This window comes from Chaetodon trifascialis, chromosome 11, assembly GCF_039877785.1.
Source record: "Chaetodon trifascialis isolate fChaTrf1 chromosome 11, fChaTrf1.hap1, whole genome shotgun sequence".
Taxonomy (NCBI): Eukaryota; Metazoa; Chordata; class Actinopteri; order Chaetodontiformes; family Chaetodontidae; genus Chaetodon; species Chaetodon trifascialis.
In genome coordinates this window covers 9,108,572-9,123,110 of record NC_092066.1, presented here as the reverse complement: position 1 = coordinate 9,123,110, position 14,539 = coordinate 9,108,572, and the positions used below count along the sequence as shown (strand labels likewise).

The window sequence follows — 14,539 nt, the reverse complement described above, 5'->3', positions numbered from 1 at the left end:
TCTGCCATCTTCTCTTTTTCTCGTGCTGTGTGTTTGTTCAGTGTTGAAATCTCTCCATCTGTAGATGTTATCAGGCTGCATTGAGCCAACAGGCCAGCCGCTGTTTGCAGAAAAACACATGTCTGTCTCGGCTCCAGACCGCACATTGTTGTTGTGACAGTTGACATGGGAAAAAAATCACATGTGACAACTACAAAACACTTTTTAAATGGAAGCATGCACACACACACACACACACACACACACACAGGCTCGCGCTCAGACATGGTTAAATAGTGAAATGAAGTGTCTTTTACCATCACGATAAATGGATTCAAAGCACTGTTTAAAGAAGAGATAAACCGAAAATCAAACTGGGATGATGCAGAGTAAATCAGTTCATATACAGTCACACTCCTGTCTGCACACACACACACACACACACACACACACACACACACACACACACACACACACACACACACACACACACACACACACACACACACACACAGAGGCCCAGTAAGCTTATTGAGTCAGGGGGTCGTTATAACAGGGTTAAAGAGGCTAATCCTCTACTGTTGATAAAACCGTTAGCAACACATATTCTTTGACTCCGTTGTGCATGTGTCTGCGCAGAGGAAATGGATGTGTGCATGTGAGCGTGTGTGCATACGTGCGCCGTGTGTGTGTGTGTGTGTGTGTGTGTGTGTGTGTGTGTGTGTGTGTGTGTGTGTGTGTGTGTGTGTGTGTGTGTGTGTGTGTGTGTGTGTGTGTGTGACTTTGAGTGTTGCTCGGGTGTTTTTTTCACCTACAGTCGGGGTGTATGCAGTGGCTGGGTGTAAAGCCCTCAGACGGAAAGAACGACTTAGGCTGAGAGCTTTAAGAAATTTCCAGAGGGAAAAAAAACAAAACAAAACACAGAGCGCCTTATTCAACCCTCAGACGGGTGCATGCAGGTTTCCTTCAGTTATTACTTTTACCGCAGGTTGGATCACTTACTCTTCTCTTTTTTTGTCTCTGCTCGTGTCTGCCTATCTGCATGTCTTTCTCATCCTGTTTTTTCTCTCATCCGTCCCCCTCTGCCTCTCCTGCTGCCATGTAATGAATTCCAGCCGTCAGTGAGCCTCTGTGAAAAGTAATAGTCGATCTGCAGGCGATTCCTCCATTCCTCAATACCGCCATTCCTCCCTCCATCAAGGTCTCCATTGTCTCCAGCGGTTAGATCAGAGGGAGCATTAGCCTCTCTTTTCAAGTCGCTCTGCAAGGCCAATCTCTCTGTACCTCCCTCCACACTCTCTCCTCTGAATGGAAATGAGCCCTTTAAGTTAACTGTATACTAAACCCCAATTTAAATAAGGCTTTAAATAATTCAATATAATGGCTCCTAGTAGGTTTTTAACTGACAGGTTTCAACAACGCTCCCTTAAAATAGCTCCTGGATGAGATCAACAGTCTCACAGCAGAGGGAGGGGGGGAGGGAGGGAAAAGCCTATGAGCCATGAATCCTGTAACATAAACACCTCAACACCCAGAGACAGACAGAGGAAGCTACTGTGAGTGAAAGGGTGTGTGTCCAACGTACAGTGTGAGTGTACGCACACACCGACACACATGCAAAGACCAGAGGCGGAGTGTTTAGTGTCCCCCAGTGTGTTCGTTTGTTCATATGATTGGCGGGCAACAGGTGCAGAGGTGTTAATCGTACCCCGACTTCCCTGAGACGCACATGCACACAAGCACTCAAACACGTTTTTCACATTGTCTCTTTTGTAACCCAGAGTGATTTATCTTTTTATTTTTCCTTGGCTGCTACATTATGGTTGAATTATGGTGATTTTTCGGCTGCCGGTTGTAAAAGTTCACCTGCGGTCCTGGGTGCTCAGCCTTTAACAGACTCACAGATGAAGTCATGCAGTGTGAGAAAGTGAAAGCAATTTACGGGTTAACAGTAATTTTATTGATGTTTTAAATAGTGTCCCAGCTTTTTTGAAATCAGGTTATACATTTTAACCAAAAATATATTAGGTTTTATGTCCCTGTGCATCTAAAAGTCATATTGCTTCCTGTTACAAGAAGACCGTGGTCAGTGTTTACAGCAGTTTCCAGTAAACAGTGTCGTCTTTTGCCAAGGACAGCCCTGAAAATGTTTTCACAGATAAAAAGCGAAGAGGACAGTTGAGATAGATTACAATTTAATGTCTGCAAGCTGTTGGTCTTAACATTTTTACTCAGCTTTTTGTATCATTGATGTTTTTAACTCAGATGCTTTCACCCATCTTAGATTAGACAGACAGATAAATTCACACCTTTTTGTTTGGAAAACTAAAAACAGAAGGTGCGCTTTTCACTGTAGTGTTGAATTTTGGTGCCACATTAAAGAGGACTCCTGCACCTACCTGCACTGCTGAGTATGCAGGGGTACACTTGCACTATAATTGCTTTTTCACAGATTATAGTCACATTTTGGCCTCACTGAGACTCAAAAAAAAAAATAAGATAATCCTCCACCGCCTTCCCTGAGACATGAAAAGTCCCACTATCATCCTCACTCAGGGGGAGTCACCGGATGACGGATGTCTGGATCACTGCTTGCAGCGTATTGCAAGTGGACTGTCCACTCTGCTCTAAGAGAGTGACTCACTAAATCATATTGAGTTTTCAGAATATTTTCATTTATCGCTTCCATCGCTTGGGGCAGGATCGTGAGCTGTGAATGTGTCACCTGGACTGACAGAGAAAGTCCGTGAAGCACGTCTTGTAAATGTCCTGTTACGATGAGACGTTATGATATGGAGAACTCCTGGTTGTTCTCACTAACAGTAATAATGGTGTTTGCAGGCGGAGCTGTGGCACAAGATGTGGCAGGAGAGCCAGCGAGGAGGCAAGAGCAGCGGGGCAGGGACCCCGCTCCCTCGTCAGCAGGCCTCCCCTCTGCCTGACCCCCCTGCAGTCAAAGAGCTGGTGAGAGCCGAGGTCAAGATGTTACTACAGACCCTCAAAGAGAGAGCCACCCGGAGGGGGGGGTAGGTGTAAGATCTCACACATATAAGTCCACTTTGTACATTATTAGAGAATTATTCAAAAGTGTGTGCAACTTTTGGGAGGAGTGTTTTTATACTGTCTGTCAGTCAGTATTTAACCTGGATGAAATCAGGTGTTTGAACCATGTCCCAAGAAATCAACTTTCTGTTTGGATTAAAATCTAGATTATGTGTTTGACAGCTGCAGCCTTGATAATGCAGTTTTGTTCAAAATTATTAAGTCAACATTTGCATGATTTACTTTTTAAATATTAGATAAATGCACTTTCTCTCTTGAGAGTTCTTTCTGTAAAGGCATTTTTTCCTGCTCAGTGGTCCAAACCAAGCAACACAGAGATGGTATGGACAAGTAGGTTAAGACCCTGCTCTCACACTCTGTGCGTCAATTTTCCCCCAGTAAAGAGTGCCATAAAATGCTATATTGTGTCCCCTCGGATGGAAAGCAGAGGGACAAAGGTTTTTGGTGTAGGGATGCTGCAAACTGGGATGTGAATTGTGGAACAATAGGACAATTATAGGAGGGAGACTTGCACGCCCCGGGCATTCCACACCACATGGCAGCTAGCCGAGATGTTAAAGATCCACTCACTGCTAGCTTTATTGGAGCTTTATGTATTATCAATACTCCTGTTAAAATTGTTAAGAGTTTGTGTGCAAAAATACTGACTGACCCCATTCAGTGAAATGCTCACAGGGAGAATGTAATGACACTTGGTACTCTACGTCTGTTTTTTATGATGCGCCGCCACCGGAGAGTTATAAGCTCCTCAAGAAGTGGTAATACTTTCTAATTGCTGTTTGGTTTTTAATTTCTACAGCTAGCTAATCATACAGCTCAGGTCACAGATGAGCTTGTAGCAGTTGGCAATTTAATGACATGTATTAATATACTCTGAAGAATGCCATAAAAACTGTTGGCGGGATAATATCTGGTAGTAACGCTGCCCTACATCCTTACATTATATTACATAAATTAGGCTGTTAAATTGCACTGCGTTTGTGAGGATGTACGAGAGTGTGTGAGAACCCACGAGTGAATGAGCTGGTTACTATCCCAGCAACTGGCTCGCTGCTGCCAGGAATGTCGGTCCATGTCACCTCCCAGGTTTTGCTGCGACCTTTTGGGAAAAGCACAATATAAGATGGATTGTTCTCCGTTTTTGTGACAAACCATTTATTGCCTGTCAATTTGTCGACGTCCTTTTTATTGTGATTTTCTTTTTTCTGTGTCCATTGTTTTGTGTCGTTAAACTTTAAGCTGCAGGCAATCTTTTAGGGGTTTTTTCAGGTCCTCTGTTTAAAACTACTGGATCTAACAGATTTGTTGCCATCTCCACCTATTAAGTAGAGTCTACGTTCATTTTTACCTGATTTGACCAAGTTTTAGCATTTGTTGATGCCTCATTTGATCCATTCCATCCCCATCCTAAACATACAATACCAAGACTTTTCAGCCATGCTAGCTACTCTGAGAGGCTTAATTAGACATAGCAGTGCTTTGAGCTAAGTGCTAACATCTGCATGCTAACCCACATCCATGAAGCTAACATACTGACAGTACAGTGACAATGCTAATGCTGACGTTTAACAGGTATAATGTTCACATCTTAGTTTAGTGTGTTAGCATGCTAACATTTCTAATTAGCACTAATTACAGCTGGTGCTGATGAGATTATCGTCAGTTTTGCGGGTATTTAGTCCCATTGGACAAACAGAACTTTTGACCCAATGATGCCTGTAAAAGAAAGGTTAGTACAGTTCATCCTGCAGAAACATGGATGTCTGGGCTTTTGACAGTCCATCCAGTAATTTTTGAAATATTTCACCCAAAACAAAAATTTGAATCTTTTGGTGGCGCTTAATGAAAAGTCAGAGGATCACCAACATCATTAGAATTCACCCTGTCAAAGTGGTGGACTGATGGACCAATATTGCCATCCCTAGAGGCACAGTACGAGCTGTAATCCGTTGCAGCATTGTGTGTTTTCACTTTAGTTCCAAATGTTAAACCTCCCTCAGTGCAGTCCCCAGCCATATCAAGACAAAAGACAGAAATATAATAAGTGTAATGCTAGACTGGTGCTTGTTATAAGAACTCAGGTGGCAGGGACTTATTTTGAGGATGACACTCAAGGCCTGATGTTCAAGCTGACAATCCAATATCCAAAAGGCCACGGGTCTGATGCCCAAACAGCACTGTTCCTTATTAAAGTGTCACTGAGCAAGACACCAAGTGAGGCCACACTTGCTCGCACGTCACTCTTGTAAAGTGCTTCAGCTGCAATGTAAATGGATTAGAAAAAGTGCCATAGAGAGGGAGAAATATACCCTGCTGTTATTGGCTGTGTAGGAACACCACCAAAAGAGTATTTGTGCCACACAGACTCCGCCAGCACAAATCGCTTCTGCTCTTTGAAGTTGGCTTTGGTATATTTGCTGACCTTGATACGTGGGACTGTGTGTGTGTGTGTGTGTGTGTGTGTGTGTGTGTGTGTGTGTGTGTGTGTGTGTGTGTGTGTGTGTGTGTGTGTGTGTGTGTGTGTGTGTGCGTGTGTGTGTGTGTTTTCCAGGCCTTTGATCGTCGAATTAGATTAAGTCCCAAGTGTATATCAGCTGAATGGCTTTCAGCAGTAAACCGAACACACTTGCCTGTAATAGCACTTCCACTTAATAATGCTCCACAACCCTCTGTTTGTCAATTTAGCTCAATTTAATATGCTTTGTTGGCATGGAAATTCAGAAAATATTGCCAAAGCATCCAAACACAGACCAGCATCTTTCTCTCTCATACTTTCCCCCGGAAATTATTTTTCTGTGTGCATGTGTGTTAGCCTGATTTACCAGACATGTTGCCAAGAACACTTTCCTATATTTGTAGCAAAAGCCGAGCTAACTGATGTACTTAAAGCGACATCAACAGGACGGGGTAAAAAGTAAAAATAGCTCTCTTTCCCACACCAGACTCTTCCTGTGATTTTAACCATTTGTACGAGGGTGTGTGGGTGGGCGTGTACCTTGTAAAAGTCAACTGATTTATCTTATTGGCCTCCTTCTGTGTGGTCCTGACATCCACCCAGACACACACACACACACATACGCGCACACACACACACACACACACACACACACACACACACACACACACACACACAACGGCTTGAAAAGATGCTTTTTCCCCTCACGATTAGATTAAACTGACCAGACTGTTTTCTCTCACGGCTCATTCAGAAAATACAATGCTGCAGCTGCTTATCTTCCCCTTCCTGAGATCTGTCCTTGTTTTAGATAATCTTTCCAGATATTGTACAATGAGCCCGGTTCTAATAATAAAGTTCTCGTAAATTCACATGTTGTGTAGCCCTTTTGGAAATGAAAGCACCATCAGGTCATAAAGCAAGGATGTGACTCATGTTCAGTCAGTCAATGCATTTGTGTGCACTTTTCACACAGTTTAGTGCAATTAAATAAATGCGTCACAGGTGACTGAGTAAAAATATAAACATTGAAGGAATTGGAGGTTATTGTACACAAAAAATAGCAATTCTAAAAATTAAATACTGATAAAAATAAAAAGAAAAGAATAAATAAGAGGACAACACAATAAAAATAATTAGACTGAAAAGCCAAACTGAAGAGGTATGTTCTCAGTGTATGTTTACTGATATCAATACAATTTACGTGCAGTAAACTCTTCCAGCACGACTGAAAACTCGTTCTTATAAACACTGAAAGAGCTGCAGATAAACTGACTTGCATAAAGAGTCTTTCTTCGTCTGTGTTGTTGCTGTGACAGAGATGTTGAGGAGCTCATGTTTCGGTACAAACCTGAGACGGTGGACTACGCTCTGGGTCACCTCGACAGCTGTTGTAGAAACAGTACCAACCCTGAAGATGCTGGTGCTGGAAGCAGGTAAGTAACGCTGGTACAAACAGGACTCGGGTGTTCTGCTGAAATGAGTTCTGTTCATGATGCATAAAATCTGGTTTCTTCTTCTTTTGTGCACTCTGTTCTGTACTTTTCTCACCTCCTCTCCTTCAGACCGAGCTCTCACTGTTCAGTCCAGTCCAGTGCTGAAGATGAGATTGAGGCAATGAGAGTCAAGCTGAATGTCACTGACATTGACCAAGTGGTGGATCGCCTCAAGTGAGTTGCACAAGGCCGCGTTCCCAACCTGACAACAGCCCGACGATACTGCTATCGATATTTGGAGTAGAAAAAATCAGATAATAACATAATGACTGATGACGTGGCTCCTTTATCATAATTACCTCAGATCTAGTTTGTCAGTTCTGTGCTGTGATTTCTTGTCACCTATTGGCCAACGTGGACACTCATCATGATATATTCTGAAATAAGATACCAGTAAGATACAGTATATAACAGCTCAGCTCTTGTGACCCTGTAAGACAAAGCAATATCTCCTACTTTCATAACTCTGCCATCCTGTAATCAGATTTTTCTTGAGCCCTCTTGGGTGGTCCAGACCCCCACTAGAATAGAAGATCAACAGACAGTGTGTACAGATTGAGTAAACAACACGTCCCACTGGTGCAGTAGGAAAACCGCGTCAGCATCATGGATTTATCTTTGTGGTCTGATTAATTTGTTGTAAATCACATAATTCACATGCGCTCTAAAGCCTCTTTCAAACTGGACAAAAAAGCCACCGACGCCCACCAACATCTGGCTTTTGTCTGCCGCGGGAAAGAGTGCAATCACATTCATTCCTGGGTCAAATGACTCCTCAGTAGTCACGGCTGTTTATCGGCTCCAGCTCTGATCGGCCGTCATGGAAGCATGACACCCGCACGGGCATGCTAATTTTCACCCCTTTTCCAACGTGATGGTAATGAGCGTTAAAGTTCTGGACTTAGGCGCAAAACATTGTCTGTTAAACAGAATTGCCAGCTCATTACGCTCTGTTTCCTTCTCATCATCATCATCATCATCATCTCGTACAGGATATCAGAAAGTAACCAACATGATACTGTTCCCTGTTTTCCGACCTTCCGCATTCGTGACATTGAATGTGACACAACAGAAAGACAAACTCATCTACTGGCAATGGGAATGGAGTCTATTTTTAGCTGTTTATCCATGTTTAAAAACCCACATTCATGCACTAATTTTAGTGTAAAAGTGTTACAAGTGAGTTCCTCTGAGTCTTCTCCTTTACTTCAGTTTTCCCCTCTCCTCAGTGGCTTCTGTTGCTCTGCCTCCATCAGACTCCATCCCTCCTTTTCCTTCCTCCATCCCTCACTTTGAGGCCCACAGGGCAACACAGTCGCTGGGGCTACCTTGGAAGAAAGACTCCCCCTTTCTCTCTCCCTCTGTTTCTCTCCCTCTCGCTCCCATTTCCTGACTCGACCAGAACAAAAGGCCCCATTGTCAGAAAATGGATCCCAGAGCAGGCAGAAGTTTCTTTTTCATCTGAAAGAAGTGAATAAAGTCTACTATGGTTATGTAACTGGAGAAGGGGAAAGTGTGTAGGGGGAGAGAGATGGAGGGAAAAGAAAAATAGGACACTGTATCCTCAGTACCCTTATGAAAACTGCAGAGGATAAACTCTGAGCAGACACAAGTGCACCTATTCTGTTGTGTGATGGGTTTCGTTATCAGTCTGTGGCACAGTCTGCCTTCTCCAAAACAACACAGTGTTACATAGTGCAAAGCCTTCTTCTCACAGATTTAACCACTGCACAAACCTCTAACTTTTAGCAAATGTCACACACACAACTGTTGGAATTGATCCGACTCCTAAAATGGATATTCAGTAGTAAAAATGTGTGTTTACTGCATTTCAGAAAACAAACCACAGCCGTCATTAAAAGAAACCTCAGCGTTTAAGGTGTTTGGCTGCGCGTGCGTGTTGTGACTATCAAGTGCAAAGTTTCCACTTTGACCTAGATTTTAGTTCTTGGCTCAATAGTTCTTTAATGAAAAACAACTGCGGTGCTGATGATAAGCGTAAATCTGTCTGTCTGTCTGTCTGTCTGTCTGTCTGTCTGTCTGTCTGTCTGTCTGTCTGTCTGTCTAGGACTGTCATAAAGGAGGAATGTGAAGCGCTGAACAGGCTGGTAAAGCATTTAAAGGTAAGAAGGACGGGATGGAAAACAGCCAACTGCCAAGTGAATCTTTTATCTTCTTTGTTTTTCAGCTGCAACAATGATCCAAATCCTACAGTCACTTATGGGAAATCAGGCCAAAACCGAAATTTGGATTTGCTGTATTGGTACAGCTGTGAGAGTTTACAGTCAGAGTCCATACAATCCTGAGTTATGATTCTCTGCCATAGACAGGATGGTCTTTTCACATTGCAGTATTTGTACTATATGATCTTTTCATTCACAGTCATTTTACCCTTAAGTTTCTTTACATATAGGAACAAATCAACATTGCACAGTATCACAGGCTGCATGTTCCCTTGCTTGTTCTAGTGTTCATTGCGGTTGCACCATTGCACAAGGAGGAAATACTCGAGCTGTCTTATGCATCATTTTGTAAACATAAACCCAAACTTGGCCTGACTTCTTTTGTTTCTGTGGAATTTTACTTGAATTCGAAGAAAGTTTAGAGTCAACATGAGTAAGTTGTTTCATGCAATTTGCACGCCAAATGGGTTATACATAACCATAATATTGTAATATAATGAATCAACCGGAGGCACTTTTTCCCAAAACAGAATTTATTTTTTTGTGTTTGAAAAAGAAAAGTTTGGACTCACTCAGGTAGACCTGCTAACTCTCTATTGGCACTGAAACGCTGCCAAGGTTTCCATGTACACACACAAACACACGCACATGCACACACACACACAAACACAAACTCGCCCGCACACACAGGAAACCTGCTAGGGCTCAGTCTAAGCTTGTTTTTTCCATCTGTCTGGCCAAGAGCTTTGCCGTGCTGAGTAAGATCGATCTCCCTCCAATCACTCAAATTACTACACTTAGACACGTACACACACACACGTACACACACACACACACAAAGAAACACACATGTATGCCTACAGCCGGGCTACACTGTCATGCTTGTCTGCCATTGTGAGAGACCCAGACAGTGAGTTAGTTAGAGGCCAGATGTCAGACTTCTGTGCAGGCCAGATGTGGAAGTTATCTCTCTGTACCCTCTGTGTGTGTGTGTGTGTGTGTGTGTGTGTGTGTGTGTGTGTGTGTGTGTGTGTGTGTGTGTGTGTGTGTGTGTGTGTGTGTGTGTGTGTGTGTGTGTGTGTCTGTAAATGTCACATTGCCAGTTTGTCTGGAAACAAGACAAGTTGAAAAAAAAAGAAGAAAAGAGAATGACAATTGCATCTCAAAGTGTGTGTTTCAGATGTTTGTGACCAACAAAAACTGAATATGGTGTGTGACCACAGAGAAGCATTGTGCCTGCTGCACCAACATCTACTTTATCCCAAAGACAAACCAGACATCACAGCTACTGTCTGCGGAAAACCTCATCAGGTTTTTCACTGTGAGAAAAACAAGGTAAAACTTTGCGTAGGAGAGGAAAGAGGAGACATTATGAAAGTAATGTTTCCTGACCCAACGGTGTGTTGCTCCAGTCTTTAAGACTCGAGGGTGTGAAGCTATTGTAAAGAGACTTTTCTTGGTCGTCATGAGGCATTTACTGTAAAGGCACTTAGTGTCTGTATCCAAAGGATCCTGCAGTAAAGCAGAAATGTGGCACTTCCCCTGTAAAGAAACTGTGTCCTCAAGCAAAGGGTTATTGTCTGGTGCATGAGCAGGTGGGGTGAGGCTGTGGCTGCAGTGCTGCTCTTACAGCACGAGCTTATTGTGCACTCCCTTTATTTGCTGCAGTGATAACTCATCAGTGCTTGGATGGGAGGATATTGTACACGGCCCTGAGGATCATCTGTGTGATTTTTAATTTTTACTGTAACACAAAACTTAAAGCCTACAAATATGCTAATCAATTCCATGTCCTCAGTTCAAGGTGTCATTTAGCGGCACCTGATCCATGCGCTGTTATCGACTGGGGGCTGCACACCTACTGTCCAAAGGTTGAGAAATGATACAATGATATGGTGCGGTGAGACGGGTATGGAGTGATGGCGTACTTGGGTGTAGAAATATTACACATATTCAGCAACTTAACGTGACATTTAAGTAAGTATTGCACATGCTCCAGTGATGGCAGCACATTAGTCTTGTCAGACTGAGGAGATGAGTTCATTGGTGTCACAGCTTTTGGGAAAAAGCTGTTTCTCTGTCTGTTTGTGCTTTTTGTGGATTGATCTGACTTGCCTGCCCGATGGGAGGAGCTTAGACAGATGGTGTCCTGGGTGTGTCATTTCTTTCATTATTTTCTTAACCCTCTTCACACAGTGAGCGCTATGAAGATCTGGTGATGGCAGCTCAGCGCCGACGATGTCCTGCGCTGTTTTCACAGCACGCTGGAGGGCTTTTTTGTCAGCTTTGGTGCAGCTGCTGTTCCAGACTGTCATGCATTTTTTGTTAGGATGCTGTCTGTGGTGCATCTGTAAAAGTTGACAAGCAGCTTTTGGGGGAGGTTTGCTCTCTCAGCATCCTCAGAAATTTGCAATTTGCAACCTCACTGTTAGCTGGCGCTACATCCTCCACATTGGTCCTTTAACAATAGTGTTTGCCCCAGCCCACACCACTGGGGGACGCCGGTGCTCAGGGTAAGGGTGGAGGAAATCCAGTATCCAGTTGCAGGTGGAGGGGGTTAGTCCAAGCGCGTGGAGTTTGTCGACCAGCTTGTTCGGTATGATGGTATTTAACACTGAGCTGTAATCAACAAAGAGCATCCTGACGCAGGTGTTTCCAGGTGAGAGAGCGCATATGGCGTCCTCAGTCGATCTGTTTGCCCGTTAGGCAATATGGTGTTGGTCTAGATCAGCTGGGACAGTGAGGAGAAAACACAGGCGGACAGCGGGGTACAAATACAGACACCACCACACACTTCTTGTGGGTCATATGTGACGATTGCAAGAGATTTTGCTTAAATCTATACATTGTTTTTTTAAGGAAATCCTACTCACTGTGCCTTTAACGTCTGTTTTGTGGATCGCAAGGCTTGTCGTAATTAGCTATGTCTTTTTAATTTTTTGTTGTCTGTGCAAGTAATTGACTGGGAAATGGGAGGAGGAAAGTATGTTAAATGTAAGCAAAATCTAAGCTGTACTGTGCACTGCTTTGAGTTGTTCACTGCCCTGCTTAAGGACGGTCATGACTTTCTCATCATCTACACATTTGACACGGCTGAGATTGGTATTGATTAAATTATATAGTATTCAGCTATTAAACGGAGCCAAATCAGGCATTTAGAGGCTCAATACGATATGATCAAATTGCCTTTTAGTGTAACAGCCAATCATGAATTGATCCTAAACACAACCATAATGACCCATTTTCTGTTAGCAGGAGGGAGGCTCATGTAACGGCTCGGTCCAGCAGCAGTCTGAGAGTAACTTCCACACACATGCAGTGCAGCGTCTCAGTTGTTCAAAGCAGTGTTCACTGTAAAGTCAGTTGATGTAGAAAATGTACAGGTTTTGCTGAAGGTGACTGTTTTCTACTGAAAGTTTCTCCAGTAAGCTTTCTGCCAATATCCAGGGTTTGTGCTCTGGGTGACAAATTAAAGGAAAAGGACACCGTTCTTCCAAAACATATTCCCTCATCTGGTGTTTTGGTGAAGGTGTTGGAGGGCGCTGGCTAACATGTTGGTCCAGAATGTCCCACAGGCGTTCACTTGGGTTGAGCTCTGTTGACTGTGAAGGCCGTAGCCTATGAGTCCATAGAACTGTTTCATCGCAGGATGAAGGTGATCACTCGTGATCACTTTGTATTGATTTGCAGTGACCCTTTCCTCTCAGGGGACAAGTGGATCCAAGCTATGCCAGCAAAATGTCCCCCACAGTACAGCAGAGCCACCGGATCCCCTCACTGTAGGGGTCAAACATTCAGGCTGTCTCCATGCCGCACATACACTCGCCCACTGAAGGATGACTCATCTGATCATATCACTTTTTTTCTCTGCAGACCGGTTCCTGTGGTTTTTGCACTACTGAACTCTCAAATGTGCATTCGTCTTTGTAATGAGGGGTTTATGGACTGCAGTCCTGCTATAATATCCCTCTCTAGTCACCTGAGGAAGTGTTGCTCTTGTTTTTATTCACGTCACACTAATGCGAGAGCATCATGGTCGCAGAAATGTGAGCTGTCAACAACGATTTCCAGCCCCCTTTGCTGATGTGTTTCCCATAGATCTAAATGCAGATGTCACTTTAATCACTGTTCCTATTGAAGCAGCAGCCAGCTCAGCAGTCTTTGTGACTGCAGCTCCTGGCATCTGTGCCCCAACACTGAACCCTCTTTCAAAGTCACTTAGATCTTTTCCTCTTTCCATCTTGATACAACACCAGAATCAACTGCTCAGCATTTGCACACACACCACAGAGCTTGATTGGATCTTAATTGCTTAATTGCAGCATGCAGTGCGCCTGTGTGGAAACATCTGCATAGGTTATGTTTCTCCGCTCACATATTCAGATGGATTTCACTTTCGAAAGATTCATGTATAAGAATGATGACAGTAACATGCAAGCTTTCTGAAAATATCAGGAAGTCAGTACCGCAGTAATGGGTTCAAATCCCACATGGACCGCAAAGCCTATTTTCGGAGTGTGTGTCTGTCTGTCTGTGTGTGCGTGTGTGTGTGCGTGCGCGAACGCTTTAGAGTTGTTTTGGATTTCACTTCACTGTCAGAGACTCCACACACACTTCGTCTGCAGCTCTGAAACACAACACGAGGAGGTTTGGGTTTGAATCCCTCCGGGAAAATAGACCCAAAATATATGTTTTAGCTGTCAGTCTCCAGGCTTCTGGGTATGTTTGTGTGTGTGTGTGTGTGTGTGTGTGTGTGTGTGTGTGTGTGTGTGTGTGTGTGTGTGTGTGTGTGTGTGTAATGCACTATATATTGGAGTCCATTGTCCATGCGGTTGCTATAAAGACTCCATTAGTGTTTGTGCTGGTGTGAAATGAGGAAAGGAGGCTGTCAGTCACTCAAATAGCAAACACATGAAGACACATTTTTCAGTCAGGTCTTTGGTTTTGCCATCTATGGACATCGACACACACACACACACACACACACACACAGAGCACTATGGTTTTCATTTGCTATGTATATAGATATTTGAGGCCAAATTATGATGGAACACTGCTGCTCAATCGTTTAGTGGTCACACAGGCGCACACACACACACACACACACACACACACACACACACACACACACACACACACACACACACACACACATTCCTTTCCTTTTCCTCCTGATGTTATTTTTATCCATTTTCCTTGCTCCTTTGCTCTGTCCAAAGGCTCAAACTTTCTTGAACATGTTCAACACATTTACCTTTCCCCACTTCCACCACCGTCACTACACTGTGTGCATGTGTCCTAGTTTGTGCCATCGTATTATGTTAAGTACAGTCGAGCTGCATGAGGAACATAAGCTCTGTCTC

General features: G+C 43.5%; 1 protein-coding gene across 1 annotated transcript in view; it reads left to right on the top strand.

Annotated features, from left to right (window-relative positions):
• ccdc24 (coiled-coil domain containing 24) overlaps window positions 1–14,539 on the top strand; it is a 31,876-nt gene that overhangs the window by 1,853 nt on the left and 15,484 nt on the right. Inside the window, exons 3-6 of the mRNA XM_070974043.1 lie at window positions 2,821–3,005; window positions 6,817–6,933; window positions 7,063–7,167; window positions 9,062–9,116. Of these exons, the coding sequence (XP_070830144.1) occupies window positions 2,821–3,005; window positions 6,817–6,933; window positions 7,063–7,167; window positions 9,062–9,116 (462 nt within the window). The remainder of the gene's footprint in view (window positions 1–2,820; window positions 3,006–6,816; window positions 6,934–7,062; window positions 7,168–9,061; window positions 9,117–14,539) is intronic.